The sequence below is a fragment of the Centruroides sculpturatus genome, unplaced genomic scaffold, assembly GCF_000671375.1.
Source record: "Centruroides sculpturatus isolate CEXI.00-Female unplaced genomic scaffold, Cexi_2.0 scaffold713, whole genome shotgun sequence".
Lineage (NCBI taxonomy): Eukaryota > Metazoa > Arthropoda > Arachnida > Scorpiones > Buthidae > Centruroides > Centruroides sculpturatus.
The window spans coordinates 342,919-369,134 of NW_019385143.1; the positions used below are offsets into that span (position 1 = coordinate 342,919).

Genomic DNA, 26,216 nt, shown 5'->3' on the forward strand with positions numbered 1-26,216 from the left:
TACCATGATTTTATTACATAATATAAATATAATATAAAACAAATATTGAATTTTTCTAATAAACATATTTTCACAAAATTGTGGAAATAAAATTGTAAAAATAATAATAAAAAGCAGAAATTAACACTTTCAGCAAGAGCCTCGTGTAGAGCCACATTTGCCCATGTCGGGCTTAGGACTTAGTCCTTAAATATGTCCTTTGCAATCTAAATTTTGCTTAAGAGAGAGAAATTTTTAGTTATGCTTCTGGGAAAACTTTCCAATTAAGTTTTCATAATTTTTATTGGGTGGTTATTGCAACAAGGGATTGAGCATTATTGTGCAACAAAATAATGTCCTTGTTTGCCAAATATGGATGTTTTTCTTGAAGTTTTTCACAAAATTTTGCTATTGCTAACAGTATAAAATAGATATTTTAGATATATGTACAAATGAGGTACTAAATAATAATTACTGCTTCATTTGAATTCAAAATGCAATATTTTCCTCATATCCCACCATATACATTTCTTTCAAAGATGAAGAGCATGCTTTGTTCTAGAGATGGAGTAGCCTTTGAATCTAATCACTTTTTTTTTACAAATGACATTAGTGTATTATACCTACTTCTTATCCCCCATTATTATTGCCTTAAAATGGAGTTTACTGTGCCTATTAAGAATGAAGTTATTCTGAAGATTTTGTTCAGTAATGTCATATGGAAACCAAATCCAACTACTTGTTTATCTTTCCCAGGTGCTGCAACTACCTAATTACTGTTGATTGGGACACCAAGTTAATAATTTCTTGTCTAAATACTTTGGCTCAGCTTTCACTTGGGTGCAGGAATTTCAGAATTTTCTTAGCTAAGAAGGTTGTCTAGAGAAATACTTTCTTCAAGATTGAAATTCCCATTCTTAAATTTTGAACCAATGCTGACATTTAAGGTTTCACTGCCATACCCAGTACATATTATCAGTTGGCAATTAAAACCTTGTATCTGCATTTCCTAAAATTTTACAAGACAGCTATAAAAAAACATAGTTTCAAGGGAGCAAGATTTTGAGTATGTGGTGGTGAGTTTTTGACATCATCAGAGAGAGTGTCTAAAAGGTGCAAGGCACTTAAGAGGTTTTGGCAATACATAGAAATTGATTTTACAACACATTAACACAAAAATGTGGTTTTGACTAATTATTGGAGATGAGTTTTGATTGCTGATCAACAATATATAGTTTGTTGCTGTAACTGCAGTATTTTTTTTAAATTCATATAACATTACATGCCTTAAATGTTTTTCTGAGCTCATTTTGATTGACACTGAAAATTTAATTTTTAAAAAATAATCAAAAATTGTTATGAAAATTGTTATTAAAATATTTTCATAAATAAAATATTAGCACTTGAGCTGATTACAAGTTATGCTATAGCATGAAAACAATGCTTAGTAAAAATTAGCTTATGATTCAACCCAAAACAGTAGGTGGCCTAAGTGAAAAGATGTGAACATCCATGCTCCAAAATTTCTGAATACTTTAATGGGACATATAGTCAGTGGCATAGTGTAGTGGGGGCGGCAGGAGTGGCCTTCCCCGGGCAGCAAAATTTTACAACAAATAATAATAATATCTTGTAAAAATTTGAACCATTTCATTTCATATTTTTGTCGCACCTACTATTCAGACTGATTGAAATGAGCACGGAATTTTTCATTACTTATTCTGTGACGAAACTGAATTTTAGTCTTTTAAATTGAGATACCTAAATAAAGGGGCGGCGAAATTTTCCTCTGCCTCGTGCAGCTGATACCCTTGCTACGCCACTGCATATAGTATGAAAATAAATATAATACTGTGAGAATAAAGTTACTTTTTAACAAATCTTATTGCAATAATTTACATGTAGTATCATAACTATTCGTGCTATAAACCTACATAAATTTGTGGCGTAATAAACACTAGTATTGTGTTTTATTCTAAAGACACATGGCAAATTTTCCATCAAATTCCTTTATTAGTTGAATTTGATGGAAAATTTGCCATGTGTCTTTAGAGTAAAACACAATACTAGTGTTTATTACGCCACAAATTTATGTAGGTTTATAGCACGAATAGTTATGATACTACATGTAAATTATTGCAATAAGATTTGTTAAAAAGTAACTTTATTCTCACAGTATTATATTTATTTTCATACTATATGCAGTGGCGTAGCAAGGGTATCAGCTGCACGAGGCAGAGGAAAATTTCGCCGCCCCTTTATTTAGGTATCTCAATTTAAAAGACTAAAATTCAGTTTCGTCACAGAATAAGTAATGAAAAATTCCGTGCTCATTTCAATCAGTCTGAATAGTAGGTGCGACAAAAATATGAAATGAAATGGTTCAAATTTTTACAAGATATTATTATTATTTGTTGTAAAATTTTGCTGCCCGGGGAAGGCCACTCCTGCCGCCCCCACTACACTATGCCACTGACTATATGTCCCATTAAAGTATTCAGAAATTTTGGAGCATGGATGTTCACATCTTTTCACTTAGGCCACCTACTGTTTTGGGTTGAATCATAAGCTAATTTTTACTAAGCATTGTTTTCATGCTATAGCATAACTTGTAATCAGCTCAAGTGCTAATATTTTATTTATGAAAATATTTTAATAACAATTTTCATAACAATTTTTGATTATTTTTTAAAAATTAAATTTTCAGTGTCAATCAAAATGAGCTCAGAAAAACATTTAAGGCATGTAATGTTATATGAATTTAAAAAAAATACTGCAGTTACAGCAACAAACTATATATTGTTGATCAGCAATCAAAACTCATCTCCAATAATTAGAAAACCACATTTTTGTGTTAATGTGTTGTAAAATCAATTTCTATGTATTGCCAAAACCTCTTAAGTGGCTTGCACCTTTTAGACACTCTCTCTGATGATGTCAAAAACTCACCACCACATACTCAAAATCTTGCTCCCTTGAAACTATGTTTTTTTATAGCTGTCTTGTAAAATTTTAGGAAATGCAGATACAAGGTTTTAATTGCCAACTGATAATATGTAGTGGGTATGGCAGTGAAACCTTAAATGTCAGCATTGGTTCAAAATTTAAGAATGGGAATTTCAATCTTGAAGATAAGTATTTCTCTAGACAACTTTCTTAGCTAAGAAAATTCTGAAATTCCTGCACCCAAGTGAAAGCTGAGCCAAACTATTTAGACAAGAAATTATTAACTTGGTGTCCCAATCAACAGTAATTAGGTAGTTGCAGCACCTGGGAAAGATAAACAAGTAGTTGGATTTGGTTTCCATATGACATTACTGAACAAAATCTTCAGAATAACTTCATTCTTAATAGGCACAGTAAACTCCATTTTAAGGCAATAATAATGGGGGATAAGAAGTAGGTATAATACACTAATGTCATTTGTAAAAAAAAAGTGATTAGATTCAAAGGCTACTCCATCTCTAGAACAAAGCATGCTCTTCATCTTTGAAAGAAATGTATATGGTGGGATATGAGGAAAATATTGCATTTTGAATTCAAATGAAGCAGTAATTATTATTTAGTACCTCATTTGTACATATATCTAAAATATCTATTTTATACTGTTAGCAATAGCAAAATTTTGTGAAAAACTTCAAGAAAAACATCCATATTTGGCAAACAAGGACATTATTTTGTTGCACAATAATGCTCAATCCCTTGTTGCAATAACCACCCAATAAAAATTATGAAAACTTAATTGGAAAGTTTTCCCAGAAGCATAACTAAAAATTTCTCTCTCTTAAGCAAAATTTAGATTGCAAAGGACATATTTAAGGACTAAGTCCTAAGCCCGACATGGGCAAATGTGGCTCTACACGAGGCTCTTGCTGAAAGTGTTAATTTCTGCTTTTTATTATTATTTTTACAATTTTATTTCCACAATTTTGTGAAAATATGTTTATTAAAAAAATTCAATATTTGTTTTATATTGTATTTATATTATATAATAAAATTGTGGTACAGAATAAAAAAGTATAGAACTGTGGCTCCCATGCATTTTGCAAAACCTACATTTCGGCTCCCACTGAACTCTTGCTTGCCCACCCCTGGCTTATATCAATACTTTCTGTCAGAACATAAAACAAATATAACCAAAATTTCATCTGGTTTGGACAAAAATTGCAGGAGTTACAAGGAATTCACATACACATAGATGACAGCTTTTCATGTTTATTATGTAATTATTCTTGTGTCATAATTTGTTATATATATTTATTTTAAATCTGGAGAAATCTGAAAATTTTAGGACTTTGCAACACTAGTTAAACCTTATGCTTGATAACACATTTACTTCATGTACGGGAAAAGATCAATGTTGCCATGCCCTTAACAAGCTTTTCCCCATATCAACCACATTTTCCCACCAGATTAGGTCAATGTCCCCCAAGATTTTCACAATGATCAAAATTCTCCATTTTCTAACATTATAACATTACTCTCTATTACAGTCTTATGGGACTATGATCATACAGTATATGTGGTAGATGTTATGTGGCACATGACTATATTGGTATTTGACAATATGAAATTAAATCATTATTTGCAGATAAATTTTTTTATTCAAAAGATATAAATCATTTTTAAATATTCTGTATTTTGGATTCAGATATAAAGTTCTCATAAACAAATAAATCTTCAAACAATAATCAAAGTTTTAATGATGGTATCTATTGATTTGAGCCAATCATACTATATTATCTGTTCTGAATAAATAGTTTACTTCATACTGTATAAAATAAAATTCAATAGATTTTAGACGAATGCTATGAATGAATGAATAATATTTTATATCCCTTGGCAGAAGTTAAATTATATTTTATTGAAAAATTGTTTATTTTGGCAAGAAATTAACAATTTTTGGAACTTATATATCAAAAATCAAAAATAATTTATAAATTGTACTTGAAATATTATTTTTAAGTTTTTGTTTACTGTTTAAATTTATTTTTTTAAACACATTGAATTAAAAATTATGATTTGTTTTTAAACAAGAAATGTTTAGAACTGAAGAAATAATTAAAATATTTATTTTTATATAATAAAAATATTTATTAATATATTAATATGTTACAAAATACTACTGAAATATTTTATATAACATAATTTAATGAGATATTTATTAATATCAATAGAAATTTTAAATTTTTAAGTTAAATTAAATAACTTAAGTTTAGTTCATTTTTCAGATCTTAACATTTTTATATCCTTTTAATAATAAGGAAATATATTAGAAAAGAAAATAAACCCTTGAGAAAAATCGTTACTTTCAAGTAATAATCTAAATAATTTTATAGTTAATTTTCTGTAATTGGAATACACTGTGGTCCTTGCCATGATCCATGAGCATCACAAACTGCATAAAACTTTTTTCTGTAAAATAATAACATACATCAGAATGAATATTATACCGTAATACAAATAATTTATTAACAAAATTTAAATCTAAATCAATTTCACTAGAAGTCTAGTTTATAAATTGACATTCTTCCAATACTTCTGGACGGCAAGTGGTCAATTAAAATTTATATATTCTTCTGATTTATTATTTTATTACATTTAAAGCAATATTTAAAATCATAGGAAAGGACAAATTTTATGAACATTTTGACATTAGAATAAGTAACATATATGGCAACATACTATTTGTTTATATGTTAGTAGACAAAATGCAGAAGAGATAAATTATCTTTGGGTTTTAGTGTTAATTGATATTAAAAACTACATAGATATTTTGTCCAATCAGGTGTCAAATGTTTTTGTTTGACAAAGAAATATTAATTTGTAATGATAATTTAAAGGAATTTTGTGAAAAATTTTTTTTAAATATCTCTTCATGTGCCATATAAGGTCATCCTGACATCAGTGATCACCCTGCACAAGTTAATTGGAGATTAGTTTTGCACCAAGGTGAGTCCTGGGGAAAGTTAGTACCAAATTGGTTCCCTCGTTGCCTTCTCTGGTGAGTCGATGTTACACAAGGAGAGAAATGTTTTCTGGGAGGTCTTTTTTAGGGTAACTGGTCCCTATTCAGGCATTACAGATATGGAGAAAACCCAGAAAACTCCACATGTCCAGCCCATCCTGGCACGGCATGAATCCGTGACCAAACTCTCAGTGTTCAGGGACAGCACCACTTGGCCACTGGTGGGTCTTTTTGAATATAACATATGCAAAATATAAAATTTGATTCTTGAAATATAAAATGTTTGATTCTTATAAAATTATTGTGGAATCAGTTAAAATTATAACAGTATTTTGGTGTAGTTTTATAAAGTATCAGCAATGCAGTCAATAAATACACTGAAATTTGTTTACAATTGATAAATATATTTTCTATACATTAGTAATTTATAATTAATCTTAACTTACTTCTTTGGTTGGCCAATTATTTGATATCCTGATTTACATTGGAAATAGCATCTATGTCCGGTTTGAAAACTGTACATTTGACATTGTGTTTTTGAATAAATTATAGAAGGAAGTAATTGAAGAGGAGGACATAATATTTGACATGGTGTATCTGGTATGGACCAAAATCCATCTTCCTCACAAGTAATAGTATTTGCTGTAATATCACCTGTAAATAATCTTATTACAATTTAATCAAAATTGTTAAAAAATGCACTTACAACTGTTTTTACCTTTTAACCGAGCAGGCGACTTGCACTTAAAATTACACGTTTTTCCTAAAGTTGTTCCTTCTGGACAAATGGTGAAAGCATGCATTATTGTGGGTGGACCACAATCTATTGGTTTACAAAGAATTTCTGGCCCAATCCATTTACCATCTATACAGGTGATAACATTGGTTTTTGATTTTTCAGAATAATAACCACTATTACAATTAACGTAACAATAGTCTCCTTCTTTATATCCAGTGCAATTCAACTGATAATTTTTTGATAATGGTTTTGAACATGCCGGCTTCTTACAATTAGAATACATCACACATTTCTGTAATTTCGGACTATATAGTTCTGTTTCTTTGCATTGTCGTATAATAATTGGATTTAAATATTTGGCTGATCTGAGTAAAATTGCTGATATAGATATATCAGATGATTCAAATGTTATGTTTATTTTTGATGTTAAATAAAACTGTCTACTGAGATCGTGAACAATTCGAAATTCAATTGGATTTTGAGAACACGATATAACAGTCTCAGCAGAATAATGAACATTATTATTGGAATCTAAAAGATGAATACTGATTTGATTAGAATTGCTAATGAGTGTTGACTGACCATCTGATCCTATATATAAAAAAATTGATGTAGCAACAACTGGTTTAGAAAATGATGCCAGTAGCCAATAATTTGTCTCTGAAAAATTATCACGAGGATACCACGATATATTAGAATTTGGTTCGGATTCACAGATCTGTTAAATAAATAATTATTTTATATGTTAGCATTTTAATATATTATTTATCAATGTCTAGTGTTTGAGTGAACTACCTGAAATCCAATTACTTTTAATCTGTAAGGTCTGGCTATGGAATAATAGAGTGATCAAAAAATTAGTTAATGGATATATTTTAAGAATGATTAAATCTAGTCTGGAATGACTGCAGGTACAAATACAGCTCTAAATGAGATAGTTGGGACCTTATCAGAGCAAGTGGAAAAATCCAGAGCTATTTCTCAAAATAATGCTAAAAGTCAACTGTTTTCCACTTTACTAGAAATGGCTAAATGTTCATAAATCATAAGAAATGCCATTGCATCAACTACTTCAAGGTATATACAGTATACACTATGTACTATACCCTACATCAAAATCACATGTAGACTATTGGTTCCTTTGACTTTTTTACTCCTATGGGTTTGGTCTGATAAGGTCCCAACTGTTTAATTCGGATCTTCATTTCTACAAATTGCATGCGAGTATTTATGGTTTAGTTTCTTAATTTAAAGTTACTGAATCATAGATAATAATATGCAGTTATTCCAGACTAATTTTATGCATATCAAAACAATCTTAAACTATATCTCAGTTAATTAACTTTTGATCCATTCTTGTTGGACACCATAAATTTAGTTTACATAATTCATATTTCAGAACTTTAAAATATCTGGTTTAGAAAAGCAAAATTTCTATTTAAATAAGTTTAGAAATAAAGTTTAATCTTTAATTTTTGAAGATCAGATATCAGGTTTTTCACTATTTCTTAATGGAAATGGAAAGAAATAAATTGAATGACCAACTTCTGGTTTTATTGGAGGTCCAATAACAATATCTTTTGAACAGAAATCACTGATGGATAATTGTGATGTGTTTATAGACGTTGCCCATTGATCTTCAAACTGTTCGGGTGTGTAATATCCACAGTCAGTTACACTAGTTTTAATTTCATAATCTTCACATTTACCATCTCCTTTATGCCAGTAACATAGACTTGGTTCACCTAAAATTTTAGCAATTATTCATTAAAATTAAATATTTAAAGAAACAGTTTAATATTTTAATAGATTTAGTTTACCATAACACATATATGATTCTTCCATTTCACAATTCATATTGCATCCATCGTTATTTGCTAAATTTCCATCATCGCACTGCTCTTGTCTTGAAAGATGATTACTTTTAAAATTTATTATAATTTAAAATTTTCATATATATATTAGCATATATTCACCCATTAATCTTTCCATCACCACAGAAATTATCTCCATGTTTAATTCTGAGGGGTGATGACATGTGAGATGAATAATTTGGTATCAGTGCTTGAACAGTGTAAGTATAAACTTCTCCAAATTTGACATCACTGAAATGTGAATTTAAAAGTAAATTTTACACAGAAAAGTTTGGAATAATTTGTAAAATGTATAAAGTAAAATTATAAGAAATACAGATAATAACAAATACATTGATAAAAATAATTTGTATTTTAACATTTGGATAATAGTGCAATTCTGTAATTTCAAAAAACTACTTATAATAATTTAATCTTAATACAAAACATATCAACAGTTTAAAAAGTTTTACTTCTGTTAACCAGAAACAATTCAAGTTCACTTTATAAATTTATCTTGTCTTTAATTTTTGGCATTGTTAATTTTAAACAGCACTTTAAACAATGCATTTGTATGTTAAAACTTTTTAATAAATGTAATTTATATAAGCAAATAATTTCAATGGTGCTTTACCATCTTCATCAGGCAAAGCACCATTCATAAGCTTATTTTGTGTTTATTAAAAGTTTTAATGCCAGTTGTTTAGAGTGTTTAATCATTTTGGCATCATGTGTAAGTTTCAATATTTTTATTGTTAATTTTACAAGAATAAAATGAAGATGTGTAGACAATTCAGGATATTATTAATGCTATACAGAACAAGTATGGTGCCTAATTAATTACATGAAGTTACCAAAAAATAGGCTTGTTGATTATATCAAACTGTAAATTGTCAAGGTTTCATTATTTTTTAAATTTCAAAACAAATAAAAATACTTTATATATTTATGTATGAGCTTGAATACAATATACAGTGGGTGATCTGTTAACGAACAGATTGGATAACAAACACTTTCGCAAAAAATTTTTATGTTCGGACAACGAACACATGATCGAATAATGAACACCCCACAGAACAAACACAAGAAGAAGCGACATAAAATAATGAATACCGATTGGTCTTTCATTGTCTTCGGGCAACAATTTGAAACTTTTCGACATCAACTCTCAAGCCGGTATATACTGATTGGATAGTATTTCTCTGAACTTTGAAACTTTCCCTTGTGATTCCAGCCTTTTATTTTTCTGACAAAACAATTTTTTTGTGTATTCCCGAGACTGTCGGGTGGGCACTCGTTAAGTTTTGCATCTGTTTTTCTTTTCGAAAGGTGAGAGTATAATAGCAAAGGTAGAGAATGGGCAGAAGATGCCTAATGTTGCTGGGTTATATGGCGTGAACAGGTATATATACAATAGGCCTCAGTTCAATCTTATTTAAGAAAAATACTATATAATCAAGAAGACTCAAGCAGCTAAAGGAGTAACAAAAATCACATTTGAGAAATAACGAGCATTGAAAAGCTCATAATGGAACCTGAAATTGATCTAATGACAGAAGAAAGCCAAGAACCCTTGAATGAAGAACACCAAGAAACTCAGCGAGATATGTTTTCTTCTGAAAAAGAGGATTAATGCCGATATCTGTTATTAAAGATCCTTTGAAGAAGTGGGACGATGTCAGAACAACGGTCTTAGAATGGCATCCAAACCGGGTTGAGGCTTGGTGATTTCTACAATTGCAATGCTATTAATTACTTACGAAAAATCCTGAAGAAGAGAGAAAAGCAATCGACATTAGACAGATTCTTTAACCTTTTCAAACGGAAAAAACATGACTAATAAAAATGCAAGACTGAGTATGTATGTATTTTTATTATTACATATAAATAAACGTAGTAAGAAAGTATATATTTTTTATTTTTGGGGTCTCCAGAACGAATTAATTAAATTCCCATTAAAACCTATGGTAAATCGTTAATCGGTTAANCCAAAAAATAAAAAATATATACTTTCTTACTATATTTATTTATATGTAATAGTAAAAGTACATATATACACAATCTTGCATTTTTATTAGTCATGTTTTTTCCATTTGTGGGCATTAAAGAATCTGTCCAATGTCGATTGCTTTTCTCGCTCCTTCAGGATTTTTTGGACGTAATTAATAGCATTGCAATTGTAGAGATCCCCAACCTCATTCTGGTTTGGAAAACCATTGTTCTGACTTTCTCCCACTTCTTCAAAAGATCTTTAATAACAGACATTGGCATTGGTCCTCTTTTGTTTTCTTTTTAAAAAAAAAAAAAAAGAAAAAAACCATCTCACTGAGTTTCATGGTGTTCTTCATTTGAGAGTTCTTGGAGTTCTTCTGTCGTCACATCAGTTTCAGGTTCCATTATGAGCTCTTCAATGCTCTTTATTTCTCAGATGTGATTTTCATTACTCTTTTAGCTGCTTGAGACTTCTTGACATATCTTACATAGCTAAGATTGCGCCTACTGTATTCAAGCCATACTGCCTAGCAACATCAGACATCTTCTGCCCACTCTCTACTTTGGCTATTATCTCTTGCTTGGTTTTTATGGTGAGCATAGTTCTTGACACTCCACTCTTTTTAGGCTCCATAATATTATCAGTTTCTTTTCTAAATAAAAAGTTCAGAAAAGCACTTACAAAAATTCAGAGAACAGAAATGAACTAGTATACAAAAACATTATTTAAATGTGAGGTCTGGAAAAAATTCGAAATTTGGTGTTAAAACCGATGGGACAGTTAAACTCTCACCATTCGAAAATTAAAAACCAATGCAAAACTTAGTGCCTGCCTGCCTGACAGTCTCACGAAGACCATAAAAAATTATTTGTCAGAAAAGGAACAAAAAGCTGGAATTATAAGGAAAAGTTTCAAAATTCGGAGGAATACTATCTGATCGGTATTTGGTTGAGCATCGATGTCGATGTTTTCAAAGCTCTGAAAAATTTCGAATTGTCACCTAAAGACAAGGGAAGACCAATAGTATTCACTATTTTATGTCGCTTCTTTTTCTGTTTGTTTTGTGAAGTGTTCGTTATCCAAACATGTGTTCATTTTCGAACATAAAAATCTTTCACGAAAGTGTTCGTTCCGATTTGTTCATTGTCTGAATTGTTTGTTATCTGATCACCCACTGTATTTGCGAGTAGGCCGTAATCTTGCTTTCTCACATGCACTTAACTTCTACTCGCTTCCAGAATCTGATTCTTCAAATTTTTTTTTTTTTTTTTTTTTTTTTTTTTTTTTTTTTTTTTTTTTTTTTTTTTTTTTTTTTGAGAAATCTATCCATTTTACATTGAGTGTATTTATCTAAAAATAATATAATCATGTGTTAATAATAAATATAATAATGATGTGATAACAAAAAGAGCAGTATTTTCATAATGAAATGCTATAATAGAGTAACTATATTTATTTTTATATTGTGCACATATTTCTCTGGAATACCATAGGGCACACACTTTCAGAACCACTGATCTAGATAATGACAAATGTTTTTGATCCTTCAGCTGGATCTTCTTCAAGTCAAACATAAACATTGCATTTTAAAAATATTCTGTTAATCAAATGCAGGTTAAATTCACTGTTTGATGTGTTATTATAAAAGTGGGACACAAGATATTAAACCAATTCCAAACTGTTATTTCTTTAAATTTAACATTAATTTTGGTTAATGGAACATATTTAAAATGCAATGTTTGTGTTGAAATAAAATAGAAAATTTTACTGATATTTTAAAATATTTTTAGTTAAAATTTCAGAAATTGAATTTTAAAACATTTTTTATAATTTTAGGGCGTCCTGAAAAAATACCAGATGTTTGTTATTCTTGGTGGGTTTTATCATCATTAAAAATTCTTGGTTGCCTTCATTGGATTGATAAGGTATTTTTCATCCTTTAATATAATAAGTTTGTTTTGAATCAATTATCTATATATATAATCGAGACAAGTTGATAATAATAAGCGCAGAGCCCAAACGGTTAGGAGTTGAAAGCTGAAATTTGGTACATAGTCAGGGTACGTCACGAAAACGCACACTGAGAAGGGATTTTTCGAAATACCTCCTCATGGGGGAGAGGGACAGGATTAAGGCTTAACACTTCCATCAACAATGGAAGTGTTAAGCCTTAACACTGTTACTTAAGCATTGTTACTTAACACTTCCATCAACAATGGAAGTGTTAAGCCTTAATGTTAAGTGTTAAGCCTTAAGTAACAATGGAAGTGTCAAGTAACAATGGAGGTGTCAACAGTGGAAGTGTTACGTAACAATGGAATTGTTAAGAGAAAGCGATGTGCAAGACACAGATGCAGTTTTTTCGTTTTTGTGGGAAATCGAACATATTATCCATCTAAAAATTCTCTAATTAGTCCAGAAACAGGGAAACCCGATTCTTGCATTCTGTGACGGGTAAGGTTGACTATAACGTAATAATCTTAATCTTTGCTATCGTTACTTTTTGCCCGAGCAACGCTGGGCCTACCTGCTAGTATATAATAATTTTTTAAATCTAAAACAGTTAAGGAAATTAAAAAATAGTTCTGATATAGTAAAAACTTATTAAAATTGTTTAGTAAAAGATTCACAAAGAGTTTGCAATTTTCAGAAAAACATGAGAATAATATATTTTTATTTATTGCTGATGTATTTTTTAGCACTTGTACGATTGTAAATGAAATATTTCTTTTAAATTACAAAGAAAAATACAAGAAAACAAATACTTAATACTTTTTTTTAGAAGCCAGGTTGGAATATTTTTTAATCAGTATAAACATTTTCAGAATTTATCATTTTAGCATCATAGCCTTCTTGAAACAAAAATTTATTTTTGTTTCAAGAAGGCTCTCAACAACTTTGAACATTAAATGTATATGTGAAGTAGATAACCTTTAGATTTCTAATGAATATTAACAAATTTGCATGAATCCAAGCAGCTTTTAAATTTATTTAAAATTCAAACATAAATAAGTATTAATCGGGGCCTTCTGTCCCTAAGCTTTCTATACTTGGACTTGAATTTCATTTATCTAACACAGTTCTCAAGATTAAGACAGACAGACAGACAGGTGATAGTGGGAATTTATAGATTATAGGTCTACTATTTTTTTTCAAATTGCAGCTCAATAAAAGATCTATCAGATGGTTCAATTATATTTTATTTATTTATTTATGTTTATATATTTAATTTTTAGGCTTAATTCATTTATTCAGGTTACTGTTTTTTGTTTTTTTACAGCTATAGATTTATTTCATATTATACATTTTTTAAATGTTATAAATTTAAATAAATTTAAGAGCCGCTCCATTCATGCAAGGTTGTTAATGCTGTTTAAAAATCTAAAGGATATTTGGATAACAAAGCTGTTAATGTTTGATTTTTGAATTTTTGTTTTGTAGAGGTTGTGATGCTGGCATACTAAATTCCAAAAATGTAAATCCTGATTAAAAATACAAATGTAAACATACCAATCTGATAGTTATATACTAAATCCAAATAATTGCTATATATTGGGCTATATTACTATTATTAATTAAATTCTAAGTAATTTGGTACTAGAGGCAGGCATTAGGCACCATCTATTGCTAAATTTAATAATTATAATTAAACTGAACTGAATAAAAATTAAGATAAAAAATGCCAAGTGATCAAGTGATTGCACTACATAGTGTTGAAAAATGGAACAAATAACGACATGATTTCAAAATTACTAATTATAATTAAATCAATACAGTATAATATAGGTACAAGTAAGTAACATCATCATAAATATGATCAATTTCTTTAACTGTACGACATTCTTACTTGTATATTTCTGTTAAGTTATTCTAATTGTAATAAAATAACTCTTCTTAACCAACCATCCATTTTTAATATTGAAAGAGAATGAGTTTTGTGTTAGACAGCTTCCATCTCTCCTCTCTTTTTTTATTCCACAACATATCTAAGTTCTTTTACAACCATCCATCTTAGCTGATACTATTTAATAGTTTGTGAGACATTGCAATTTTTAAAATTTATTTAAAAACTAAAATTGTTGTTGTATACTATAAATTATACAGTTTACAGTTATCATTATCATTACAAATATCAAAATTTTGAAGGTATTAACAGAACTGTTAATTTATTATAATGAAAAAGCTTTTGGTATGTATAAAAGTTAAGAACAAGAAAGAAAAAATATTGAGTTTAATATTTACTTATTTTATGATCTTGTATAAGTGACATGTGGAAACTGAAAGAGATTAAATATTTAATTTCAGGATAAACTTATTCGATTTATTCTTGCCTGCCAGGATGAAGAAACAGGTGGATTTTCTGATAGGCCTGGAGATATGGTAAGAGTTTTAATGTAATTCAATTTATAATTTACAAAATGAATTATAAAATAAGAGGTTCGTAAAAAAATTGTTTGCAGGTGGATCCTTTCCATACACTGTTTGGATTAGCAGGATTATCACTTTTAGGTGATTCTCGAGTAAAACCTGTTAATCCGGTATTTTGTATGCCACAGTATGTCATTGACAGAGTTGGTATTAAAATTCAGCTACTAAATATATAGTATCAAGTTAGATATTTTTATTTTATTAAAACATCTGACAGAATACAGATGATTTTCTTTCTTAATCAAATTTGTTTTTTATTGAAGCATAATCAAATTTAAGTTAAATCACTTGAATCTTGCCTAATGTTTGCATATTAAATTTTAATATGATGTGATGAAAAGGTGATGTTCATTTTGTATATGATGATTTATTTTATATTACAAATTTTGTTTATTTGATAAGAATGAATATATTTAAATGAATTGATGTAAAATATTAAATTTGAAGATTATTTAAAACAGTTGTAAATATTTTTTGAAAATGTGACTTATTTAGAATTGAAAACTGCTATTTGAAGATATCACATAATTTACATTTGAAAATTGTATATTATCAATAAATTATTATTTATTTTCAATTGTTTAATTTTCTGTATAACTTTTTCTAAATAATTAGTTTTGTGTATAAAATTTTTGCAATTAGTTATATTATTTTGAATATTATAGATGTTAATTTTTTTTTATTTTTTTGAAAAGTACTACAGTACTGGACCAAATGTTTGGCAAGCCTGGGACCAGAAGTTGTCTCAATTTCTGGATTTCCTGTTTCTTGGGCACTGGCTAAATATACATTTAAAATATAAAATAAACAATGAAAAGGAATGAACAAAATTACATTTAATAGATACAAATTAACACACTTCTAAAGCAGGGTCTGTTTGGTCTTATAGACATGGTTTATAAATGAAAATTATAAATTCTGACAATTGTGAGAGAATCACCTGCACACAGCAGCAATCACACTATAACTGGCTTTGTGTGATGTGTACATCACAGTAACTAAAGCAAAGTGGCTGTGGTGTGAACTGTAGGTACTACAGCCTGTTAAATTCAAAAATAGATGATTTTCTTGTTGTTCCAGGTTTCTAGAAGCTGGATATTTCATCTATTACAGTAATTGTTTTCAATTATTTAATTGAAAGATGAAATGTTTTGAATTAAATATGTTCATAATTTTATTCTTTGGATACTGTACTTACATTAAATAACCACACTACACAAAAAAACCTTAAAATGCAGTGATAGTTTTTAATCTAACTTTTTCAGTCATTTTTATTGGCCTTCAGGATACCCATTGGACTATCCACTAATTACAAAGACAAACACATTATTGGCAGCTTGGAAAGCATTCCTATATTTGGACTTCAAATGATATTTGGACAAAAGCACAAATGTATGGAGAAGTTACCACAAATAAGTTAATATTTTTAGCATTTTTTATATATATTTTTAATTCATACCAAGTGTATTCAGCACAGAGGCTACAATCTTATTACAATGCCTGAGGTTAAGATTATATTTTAAATTCTTTTGTATTTTTATTGTTTTGGTATTTATTCTACCTTTTTATGTTAGCTGTTTGGTCCATTTATGCATTTTGGTATTTTAGTTGTTTTGTATTTACATATTTAAGTCCAGCATGCTCTCATTTTGAATTTTTTGTTCTAGAATATTAATATATAAATATAAGCATCAGAAATACATTTATGTTCCATTCATTTTGAATGAAGACCATCATTTGATTGCTATTTTTTATTCTGACAAAGGTTAATAAAAATGACCAAAAATGTTAGAAGATTAAAAAGTATTACTGCATTTTAAGGATTTTTCATGGTGTAGTTACGTCATAATTTTCACATTTAAATCTTCATTATTATAAAGATATAATCACATTTTTATAATAGTTTACAGTTGAAAACAAATAATTTGTTTCTAAGATTATTGGTTTTCATTTAGAATTTTAATTCATTAATGTTTTTCCTAAATTATATTTAACTGATTTCAAATTATGTTACAGTCATGTCACTTAACATCTTAAGGGATGTTGTGCAAACAAAATATTATGCATGTACAGTACTTAGCAAAGCTATTTGGGATACTGTAATGTACAGTACCTGTATTGACTAGAGTCAAGCACTGTACACATATGGTATTAATTGAAACTATAAATTTCCCTGCCAAGCTTGACGGACTACTTTCTATGAGAAAGTAGAGATTGAAGAATTGAGAAGAGTACAGATTTCAAGAAATTCAAGAGTTGCTAATGTTTCTACAAATTAGGTAGCCTATACTGCCCATCAAAGCATAGTTAATACACGATAATACCATTTAAATAACAGGCTCGTTAGATCGTCACTTCCAATTGGATAATAAAATATTATGTGGTCACTATAAAAAGTTTTTTTAATTGTTGTAGAAGTGGTGCAATGTGGCTATCTTTTTTAAAGTTTAAATTTAATGAAGTAAATTTAAAATATGCCATTTGCCAAAATATTTAACTTAAGGACTTCTTTAAGTTAAATATTTTGGCAAATGGCAAATTGGCAAATTCTGTCATCAAGCATGAATTAAATGAGGTCACTGATGCCACTTCAACATAAGCATGATCACTGATCCGAAACCGATAAAACATTTATTCTATAGCTGATATTTCTGCAAAATGTTAGTAAATGTAAATTATACCAGACATAGGCAAATGCGGCTCTCGGAGCCGCATTTACCCATGTCTGGTATAAAAAAGAGCCGCATGCAGTTCTTCCTGAAAGTGTTAAATTCTGCTTTTTATTATTATTTTTTTTACAATTTTATTTCCACAATTTTGTGAAAATATGTTTATTAAAAAAATTCAATATTTGTTTTATATTGTATTTATATTATATAATAAAATTGTGGTACAGAATAAAAAAGTATAGAACTGTGGCTCCCATGCATTTTGCAAAACCTACATTTCGGCTCCCACTGAACTCTTGCTTGCCCACCCCTGGCTTATATCAATACTTTCTGTCAGAACATAAAACAAATATAACCAAAATTTCATCTGGTTTGGACAAAAATTGCAGGAGTTACAAGGAATTCACATACACATAGATGACAGCTTTTCATGTTTATTATGTAATTATTCTTGTGTCATAATTTGTTATATATATTTATTTTAAATCTGGAGAAATCTGAAAATTTTAGGACTTTGCAACACTAGTTAAACCTTATGCTTGATAACACATTTACTTCATGTACGGGAAAAGATCAATGTTGCCATGCCCTTAACAAGCTTTTCCCCATATCAACCACATTTTCCCACCAGATTAGGTCAATGTCCCCCAAGATTTTCACAATGATCAAAATTCTCCATTTTCTAACATTATAACATTACTCTCTATTACAGTCTTATGGGACTATGATCATACAGTATATGTGGTAGATGTTATGTGGCACATGACTATATTGGTATTTGACAATATGAAATTAAATCATTATTTGCAGATAAATTTTTTTATTCAAAAGATATAAATCATTTTTAAATATTCTGTATTTTGGATTCAGATATAAAGTTCTCATAAACAAATAAATCTTCAAACAATAATCAAAGTTTTAATGATGGTATCTATTGATTTGAGCCAATCATACTATATTATCTGTTCTGAATAAATAGTTTACTTCATACTGTATAAAATAAAATTCAATAGATTTTAGACGAATGCTATGAATGAATGAATAATATTTTATATCCCTTGGCAGAAGTTAAATTATATTTTATTGAAAAATTGTTTATTTTGGCAAGAAATTAACAATTTTTGGAACTTATATATCAAAAATCAAAAATAATTTATAAATTGTACTTGAAATATTATTTTTAAGTTTTTGTTTACTGTTTAAATTTATTTTTTTAAACACATTGAATTAAAAATTATGATTTGTTTTTAAACAAGAAATGTTTAGAACTGAAGAAATAATTAAAATATTTATTTTTATATAATAAAAATATTTATTAATATATTAATATGTTACAAAATACTACTGAAATATTTTATATAACATAATTTAATGAGATATTTATTAATATCAATAGAAATTTTAAATTTTTAAGTTAAATTAAATAACTTAAGTTTAGTTCATTTTTCAGATCTTAACATTTTTATATCCTTTTAATAATAAGGAAATATATTAGAAAAGAAAATAAACCCTTGAGAAAAATCGTTACTTTCAAGTAATAATCTAAATAATTTTATAGTTAATTTTCTGTAATTGGAATACACTGTGGTCCTTGCCATGATCCATGAGCATCACAAACTGCATAAAACTTTTTTCTGTAAAATAATAACATACATCAGAATGAATATTATACCGTAATACAAATAATTTATTAACAAAATTTAAATCTAAATCAATTTCACTAGAAGTCTAGTTTATAAATTGACATTCTTCCAATACTTCTGGACGGCAAGTGGTCAATTAAAATTTATATATTCTTCTGATTTATTATTTTATTACATTTAAAGCAATATTTAAAATCATAGGAAAGGACAAATTTTATGAACATTTTGACATTAGAATAAGTAACATATATGGCAACATACTATTTGTTTATATGTTAGTAGACAAAATGCAGAAGAGATAAATTATCTTTGGGTTTTAGTGTTAATTGATATTAAAAACTACATAGATATTTTGTCCAATCAGGTGTCAAATGTTTTTGTTTGACAAAGAAATATTAATTTGTAATGATAATTTAAAGGAATTTTGTGAAAAATTTTTTTTAAATATCTCTTCATGTGCCATATAAGGTCATCCTGACATCAGTGATCACCCTGCACAAGTTAATTGGAGATTAGTTTTGCACCAAGGTGAGTCCTGGGGAAAGTTAGTACCAAATTGGTTCCCTCGTTGCCTTCTCTGGTGAGTCGATGTTACACAAGGAGAGAAATGTTTTCTGGGAGGTCTTTTTTAGGGTAACTGGTCCCTATTCAGGCATTACAGATATGGAGAAAACCCAGAAAACTCCACATGTCCAGCCCATCCTGGCACGGCATGAATCCGTGACCAAACTCTCAGTGTTCAGGGACAGCACCACTTGGCCACTGGTGGGTCTTTTTGAATATAACATATGCAAAATATAAAATTTGATTCTTGAAATATAAAATGTTTGATTCTTATAAAATTATTGTGGAATCAGTTAAAATTATAACAGTATTTTGGTGTAGTTTTATAAAGTATCAGCAATGCAGTCAATAAATACACTGAAATTTGTTTACAATTGATAAATATATTTTCTATACATTAGTAATTTATAATTAATCTTAACTTACTTCTTTGGTTGGCCAATTATTTGATATCCTGATTTACATTGGAAATAGCATCTATGTCCGGTTTGAAAACTGTACATTTGACATTGTGTTTTTGAATAAATTATAGAAGGAAGTAATTGAAGAGGAGGACATAATATTTGACATGGTGTATCTGGTATGGACCAAAATCCATCTTCCTCACAAGTAATAGTATTTGCTGTAATATCACCTGTAAATAATCTTATTACAATTTAATCAAAATTGTTAAAAAATGCACTTACAACTGTTTTTACCTTTTAACCGAGCAGGCGACTTGCACTTAAAATTACACGTTTTTCCTAAAGTTGTTCCTTCTGGACAAATGGTGAAAGCATGCATTATTGTGGGTGGACCACAATCTATTGGTTTACAAAGAATTTCTGGCCCAATCCATTTACCATCTATACAGGTGATAACATTGGTTTTTGATTTTTCAGAATAATAACCACTATTACAATTAACGTAACAATAGTCTCCTTCTTTATATCCAGTGCAATTCAACTGATAATTTTTTGATAATGGTTTTGAACATGCCGGCTTCTTACAATTAGAATACATCACACATTTCTGTAATTTCGGACTATATAGTTCTGTTTCTTTGCATTGTCGTATAATAATTGGATTTAAATATTTGGCTGATCTGAGTAAAATTGCTGATATAGATATATCAGATGATTCAAATGTTATGTTTATTTTTGATGTTAAATAAAACTGTCTACTGAGATCGTGAACAATTCGAAATTCAATTGGATTTTGAGAACACGATATAACAGTCTCAGCAGAATAATGAACATTATTATTGGAATCTAAAAGATGAATACTGATTTGATTAGAATTGCTAATGAGTGTTGACTGACCATCTGATCCTATATATAAAAAAATTGATGTAGCAACAACTGGTTTAGAAAATGATGCCAGTAGCCAATAATTTGTCTCTGAAAAATTATCACGAGGATACCACGATATATTAGAATTTGGTTCGGATTCACAGATCTGTTAAATAAATAATTATTTTATATGTTAGCATTTTAATATATTATTTATCAATGTCTAGTGTTTGAGTGAACTACCTGAAATCCAATTACTTTTAATCTGTAAGGTCTGGCTATGGAATAATAGAGTGATCAAAAAATTAGTTAATGGATATATTTTAAGAATGATTAAATCTAGTCTGGAATGACTGCAGGTACAAATACAGCTCTAAATGAGATAGTTGGGACCTTATCAGAGCAAGTGGAAAAATCCAGAGCTATTTCTCAAAATAATGCTAAAAGTCAACTGTTTTCCACTTTACTAGAAATGGCTAAATGTTCATAAATCATAAGAAATGCCATTGCATCAACTACTTCAAGGTATATACAGTATACACTATGTACTATACCCTACATCAAAATCACATGTAGACTATTGGTTCCTTTGACTTTTTTACTCCTATGGGTTTGGTCTGATAAGGTCCCAACTGTTTAATTCGGATCTTCATTTCTACAAATTGCATGCGAGTATTTATGGTTTAGTTTCTTAATTTAAAGTTACTGAATCATAGATAATAATATGCAGTTATTCCAGACTAATTTTATGCATATCAAAACAATCTTAAACTATATCTCAGTTAATTAACTTTTGATCCATTCTTGTTGGACACCATAAATTTAGTTTACATAATTCATATTTCAGAACTTTAAAATATCTGGTTTAGAAAAGCAAAATTTCTATTTAAATAAGTTTAGAAATAAAGTTTAATCTTTAATTTTTGAAGATCAGATATCAGGTTTTTCACTATTTCTTAATGGAAATGGAAAGAAATAAATTGAATGACCAACTTCTGGTTTTATTGGAGGTCCAATAACAATATCTTTTGAACAGAAATCACTGATGGATAATTGTGATGTGTTTATAGACGTTGCCCATTGATCTTCAAACTGTTCGGGTGTGTAATATCCACAGTCAGTTACACTAGTTTTAATTTCATAATCTTCACATTTACCATCTCCTTTATGCCAGTAACATAGACTTGGTTCACCTAAAATTTTAGCAATTATTCATTAAAATTAAATATTTAAAGAAACAGTTTAATATTTTAATAGATTTATTTTACCATAACACATATATGATTCTTCCATTTCACAATTCATATTGCATCCATCGTTATTTGCTAAATTTCCATCATCGCACTGCTCTTGTCTTGAAAGATGATTACTTTTAAAATTTATTATAATTTAAAATTTTCATATATATATTAGCATATATTCACCCATTAATCTTTCCATCACCACAGAAATTATCTCCATGTTTAATTCTGAGGGGTGATGACATGTGAGATGAATAATTTGGTATCAGTGCTTGAACAGTGTAAGTATAAACTTCTCCAAATTTGACATCACTGAAATGTGAATTTAAAAGTAAATTTTACACAGAAAAGTTTGGAATAATTTGTAAAATGTATAAAGTAAAATTATAAGAAATACAGATAATAACAAATACATTGATAAAAATAATTTGTATTTTAACATTTGGATAATAGTGCAATTCTGTAATTTCAAAAAACTACTTATAATAATTTAATCTTAATACAAAACATATCAACAGTTTAAAAAGTTTTACTTCTGTTAACCAGAAACAATTCAAGTTCACTTTATAAATTTATCTTGTCTTTAATTTTTGGCATTGTTAATTTTAAACAGCACTTTAAACAATGCATTTGTATGTTAAAACTTTTTAATAAATGTAATTTATATAAGCAAATAATTTCAATGGTGCTTTACCATCTTCATCAGGCAAAGCACCATTCATAAGCTTATTTTGTGTTTATTAAAAGTTTTAATGCCAGTTGTTTAGAGTGTTTAATCATTTTGGCATCATGTGTAAGTTTCAATATTTTTATTGTTAATTTTACAAGAATAAAATGAAGATGTGTAGACAATTCAGGATATTATTAATGCTATACAGAACAAGTATGGTGCCTAATTAATTACATGAAGTTACCAAAAAATAGGCTTGTTGATTATATCAAACTGTAAATTGTCAAGGTTTCATTATTTTTTAAATTTCAAAACAAATAAAAATACTTTATATATTTATGTATGAGCTTGAATACAATATACAGTGGGTGATCTGTTAACGAACAGATTGGATAACAAACACTTTCGCAAAAAATTTTTATGTTCGGACAACGAACACATGATCGAATAATGAACACCCCACAGAACAAACACAAGAAGAAGCGACATAAAATAATGAATACCGATTGGTCTTTCATTGTCTTCGGGCAACAATTTGAAACTTTTCGACATCAACTCTCAAGCCGGTATATACTGATTGGATAGTATTTCTCTGAACTTTGAAACTTTCCCTTGTGATTCCAGCCTTTTATTTTTCTGACAAAACAATTTTTTTGTGTATTCCCGAGACTGTCGGGTGGGCACTCGTTAAGTTTTGCATCTGTTTTTCTTTTCGAAAGGTGAGAGTATAATAGCAAAGGTAGAGAATGGGCAGAAGATGCCTAATGTTGCTGGGTTATATGGCGTGAACAGGTATATATACAATAGGCCTCAGTTCAATCTTATTTAAGAAAAATACTATATAATCAAGAAGACTCAAGCAGCTAAAGGAGTAACAAAAATCACATTTGAGAAATAACGAGCATTGAAAAGCTCATAATGGAACCTGAAATTGATCTAATGACAGAAGAAAGCCAAGAACCCTTGAATGAAGAACACCAAGAAACTCAGCGAGATATGTTTTCTTCTGAAAAAGAGGATTAATGCCGATATCTGTTATTAAAGATCCTTTGAAGAAGTGGGACGATGTCAGAACAACGGTCTTAGAATGGCATCCAAACCGGGTTGAGGCTTGGTGATTTCTACAATTGCAATGCTATTAATTACTTACGAAAAATCCTGAAGAAGAGAGAAAATCAATCGATATTAGACAGATTCTTTAACCCTTTCAGTATATGAAAAGTATATCAATATGAAAAGTAAAGATTCAAAAAGCCAAGTAAGATAAAGACAAAGAAGATATAAATACAGTAAAGAGTTGAAACCCAAGTTAAAATCATGAAATAAACCATCATAAAATATACCACATACAATATCAGTAGAAATTGCAACAATGAATTTATTTAAGCTTTCTATGAAATATGTATAAATATAAACTGGATGATAGTGTAACAAAACAAATCTTTTTATACCAGCAGTTGATTTAATGAAAACTAAATTCTCAGAGGAGACACAAATGAATCAGCTTGTAGCTAAGTTTGTTTATGTAACATCTGGTCATTATATAAGCTAAGACCACTGATACCCACCCATAACTAATCTACTGTCTAGAAAGAAAATTATTTGACACCTTCCATTCACCCACGTGTGAACTGAGTTTTCACATCAGCAATAAGAATGATAAGCTATATCATCAGATGCAAATCACTCATTTCAACTTCCTACGAAAATCTCATCCTGATTTTTGTGCATCTCCAAAGCCCTAAAAAGTAGTCTATTAATAATTAGAGCTGTGCCAATAACTGATATATCACACTGAAATCAATAAATGTTTACAATATCAATATTCTAGACAAATACTAAAACTATTAAATCAACAGTTTTAGTATACTAATATTTGTTATAAATGATGAATATCAGTATTTGTTAATTATAATAATCACCAACTCTATTTCTTTAAAACATAATAATTTCCCTAGCTGAAGCTGAAGAGGGGCAGTGCCCGAAACATGTAATTGTAACTCATAGCAACTAAATAAAAATGAAAACCGCCAAGTGTTAAAAATAGTAGCACGATTTGTGTTTGTGAATCATATAAATTAATAAAACATGGTTTCAGAAGATTGGTAATAGTGTATTTTATTCTTATTTGATTCAAAAACCACAAAAATAAACATATTAAATTTAAGAAACTCCCTGTAAATTATCTAGGCTTACACTAATTAACATCAGCTTTGTATGAAATTTGAAAGGAAGGTGTTATTTTTAAGGTCAGAATAGGTGGTAAAAGTAGCCCACACTGACTGTCAATAAATCATTAATTGTTTTATTGTCTTGTAAACAAAAACTCTCTTCCTGATTTTAAGTCAAATTACAATGTTATTATTTTATTGTACTCAGAAGAATGTTTTCTTTAATGTTTAATTAACTAGGTTTGTTAGAACTGATTAATTTTATATTTTAGCCACAGTTTAATTGGCATGCTGATAACCCCCGTTTTTATGCAGAATGTTGGTCATTCCACGAAAATATGGTAAGATAACTTATTACAGTGTATATTCTAACATCCAACTGGACACAAAATGTGTAATGGAATTTTGAATCATGCAGTGAGAATCCCATATTTGTGCAATAATTGTCTGATTCTGATTTTTATAAGAATTTCTTTCTTCTAGTTATGTTAAAGTTAAAATATTTACCTAAATTACATAGTGTATGATAAAACCTGTTCAAAATGGAACCTGAATAAAAAGAAAACTAGCTTAAAAAGAAAAAATTCTTTGAAATGGAGCAATTTTCTATGTTGAAAAAGAACCTGTTAAAAATGGAAACCTGCCAAACCAGAAAAAATTTTCAGTACCATGAGATTCTGGTTTACACAGGTTTAACTATATATTTTATTTGGCCCATGAAAAAGAACTATGGTAGGAATGTTGGTAGAATTTACCATTTCAATCAATTATATACAATAAATATATTTTTTTATACACCCACTTCATCAATATTGTCATTTAAATCTATAATCTACAACCACTGTGCACTTATTGTATAGTAAATTGTATCAAATGTAGGTGCACAATGCACACTGCTCATATCTAATAATTAAGATTGAATGGTTACTGAAATTAATAAATAATTACAGTGGGTGATTGGTTAACGAACAGTTCGGGTAGCAAACAAATTGAATAAAGAACACTTTCGAGAAAGATTTTTATGATC

At 28.7% G+C, this 26,216-nt stretch overlaps 3 protein-coding genes across 5 annotated transcripts in view; 1 reads left to right on the top strand and 2 right to left on the bottom strand.

Moving 5' to 3' along the window:
* The window catches only part of LOC111635364 (geranylgeranyl transferase type-2 subunit beta-like), a 59,159-nt gene that overhangs the window by 25,572 nt on the left and 7,371 nt on the right, over nucleotides 1–26,216 (top strand). For 2 of the 3 annotated variants that reach the window (XM_023380305.1, XM_023380308.1), the window contains 3 exons: nucleotides 12,369–12,457; nucleotides 14,838–14,912; nucleotides 14,993–15,474. In XM_023380305.1, coding sequence (XP_023236073.1) covers nucleotides 12,369–12,457; nucleotides 14,838–14,912; nucleotides 14,993–15,136 — 308 coding nt within the window. In that variant the 3' untranslated portion in view covers nucleotides 15,137–15,474. Of the gene's footprint in view, nucleotides 1–12,368; nucleotides 12,458–14,837; nucleotides 14,913–14,992; nucleotides 15,475–26,216 lie in introns of those variants that run through there. The other variant, XM_023380306.1, reaches the window with a different exon arrangement.
* LOC111635363 (pappalysin-1-like) lies at nucleotides 5,206–8,858 on the bottom strand. The gene is made up of 6 exons (XM_023380304.1): nucleotides 8,663–8,858; nucleotides 8,507–8,592; nucleotides 8,232–8,431; nucleotides 6,666–7,404; nucleotides 6,394–6,601; nucleotides 5,206–5,394 (listed from the first exon to the last, which is right to left on the bottom strand). Exons 1-6 carry the CDS (start codon nucleotides 8,722–8,724, stop codon nucleotides 5,319–5,321), a joined length of 1,371 nt encoding a protein of 456 aa, XP_023236072.1. The 5' UTR covers nucleotides 8,725–8,858; the 3' UTR covers nucleotides 5,206–5,318.
* LOC111635361 (pappalysin-1-like) overlaps nucleotides 19,075–26,216 on the bottom strand; it is an 18,732-nt gene continuing 11,590 nt past the window's right edge. Inside the window, exons 10-15 of the mRNA XM_023380303.1 lie at nucleotides 22,532–22,660; nucleotides 22,376–22,461; nucleotides 22,101–22,300; nucleotides 20,535–21,273; nucleotides 20,263–20,470; nucleotides 19,075–19,263 (exon numbers count right to left, since the gene is read on the bottom strand). Of these exons, the coding sequence (XP_023236071.1) occupies nucleotides 19,188–19,263; nucleotides 20,263–20,470; nucleotides 20,535–21,273; nucleotides 22,101–22,300; nucleotides 22,376–22,461; nucleotides 22,532–22,660 (1,438 nt within the window). The 3' untranslated portion in view covers nucleotides 19,075–19,187. The remainder of the gene's footprint in view (nucleotides 19,264–20,262; nucleotides 20,471–20,534; nucleotides 21,274–22,100; nucleotides 22,301–22,375; nucleotides 22,462–22,531; nucleotides 22,661–26,216) is intronic.

Excerpts from the sequence above, each read along its gene's own strand:
- LOC111635363 (XM_023380304.1), bottom strand. The coding sequence starts at position 8,724 with ATGTCATCACCCCTCAGAATTAAACATGGAGATAATTTCTGTGGTGAT. Across the intron at positions 8,432-8,506 it reads AGAATCATATATGTGTTATG|GTGAACCAAGTCTATGTTAC; the intron begins GTAAACTAAATC and ends CTAAAATTTTAG. Across the intron at positions 7,405-8,231 it reads GACCTCCAATAAAACCAGAA|ATCTGTGAATCCGAACCAAA; the intron begins GTTGGTCATTCA and ends TTTATTTAACAG.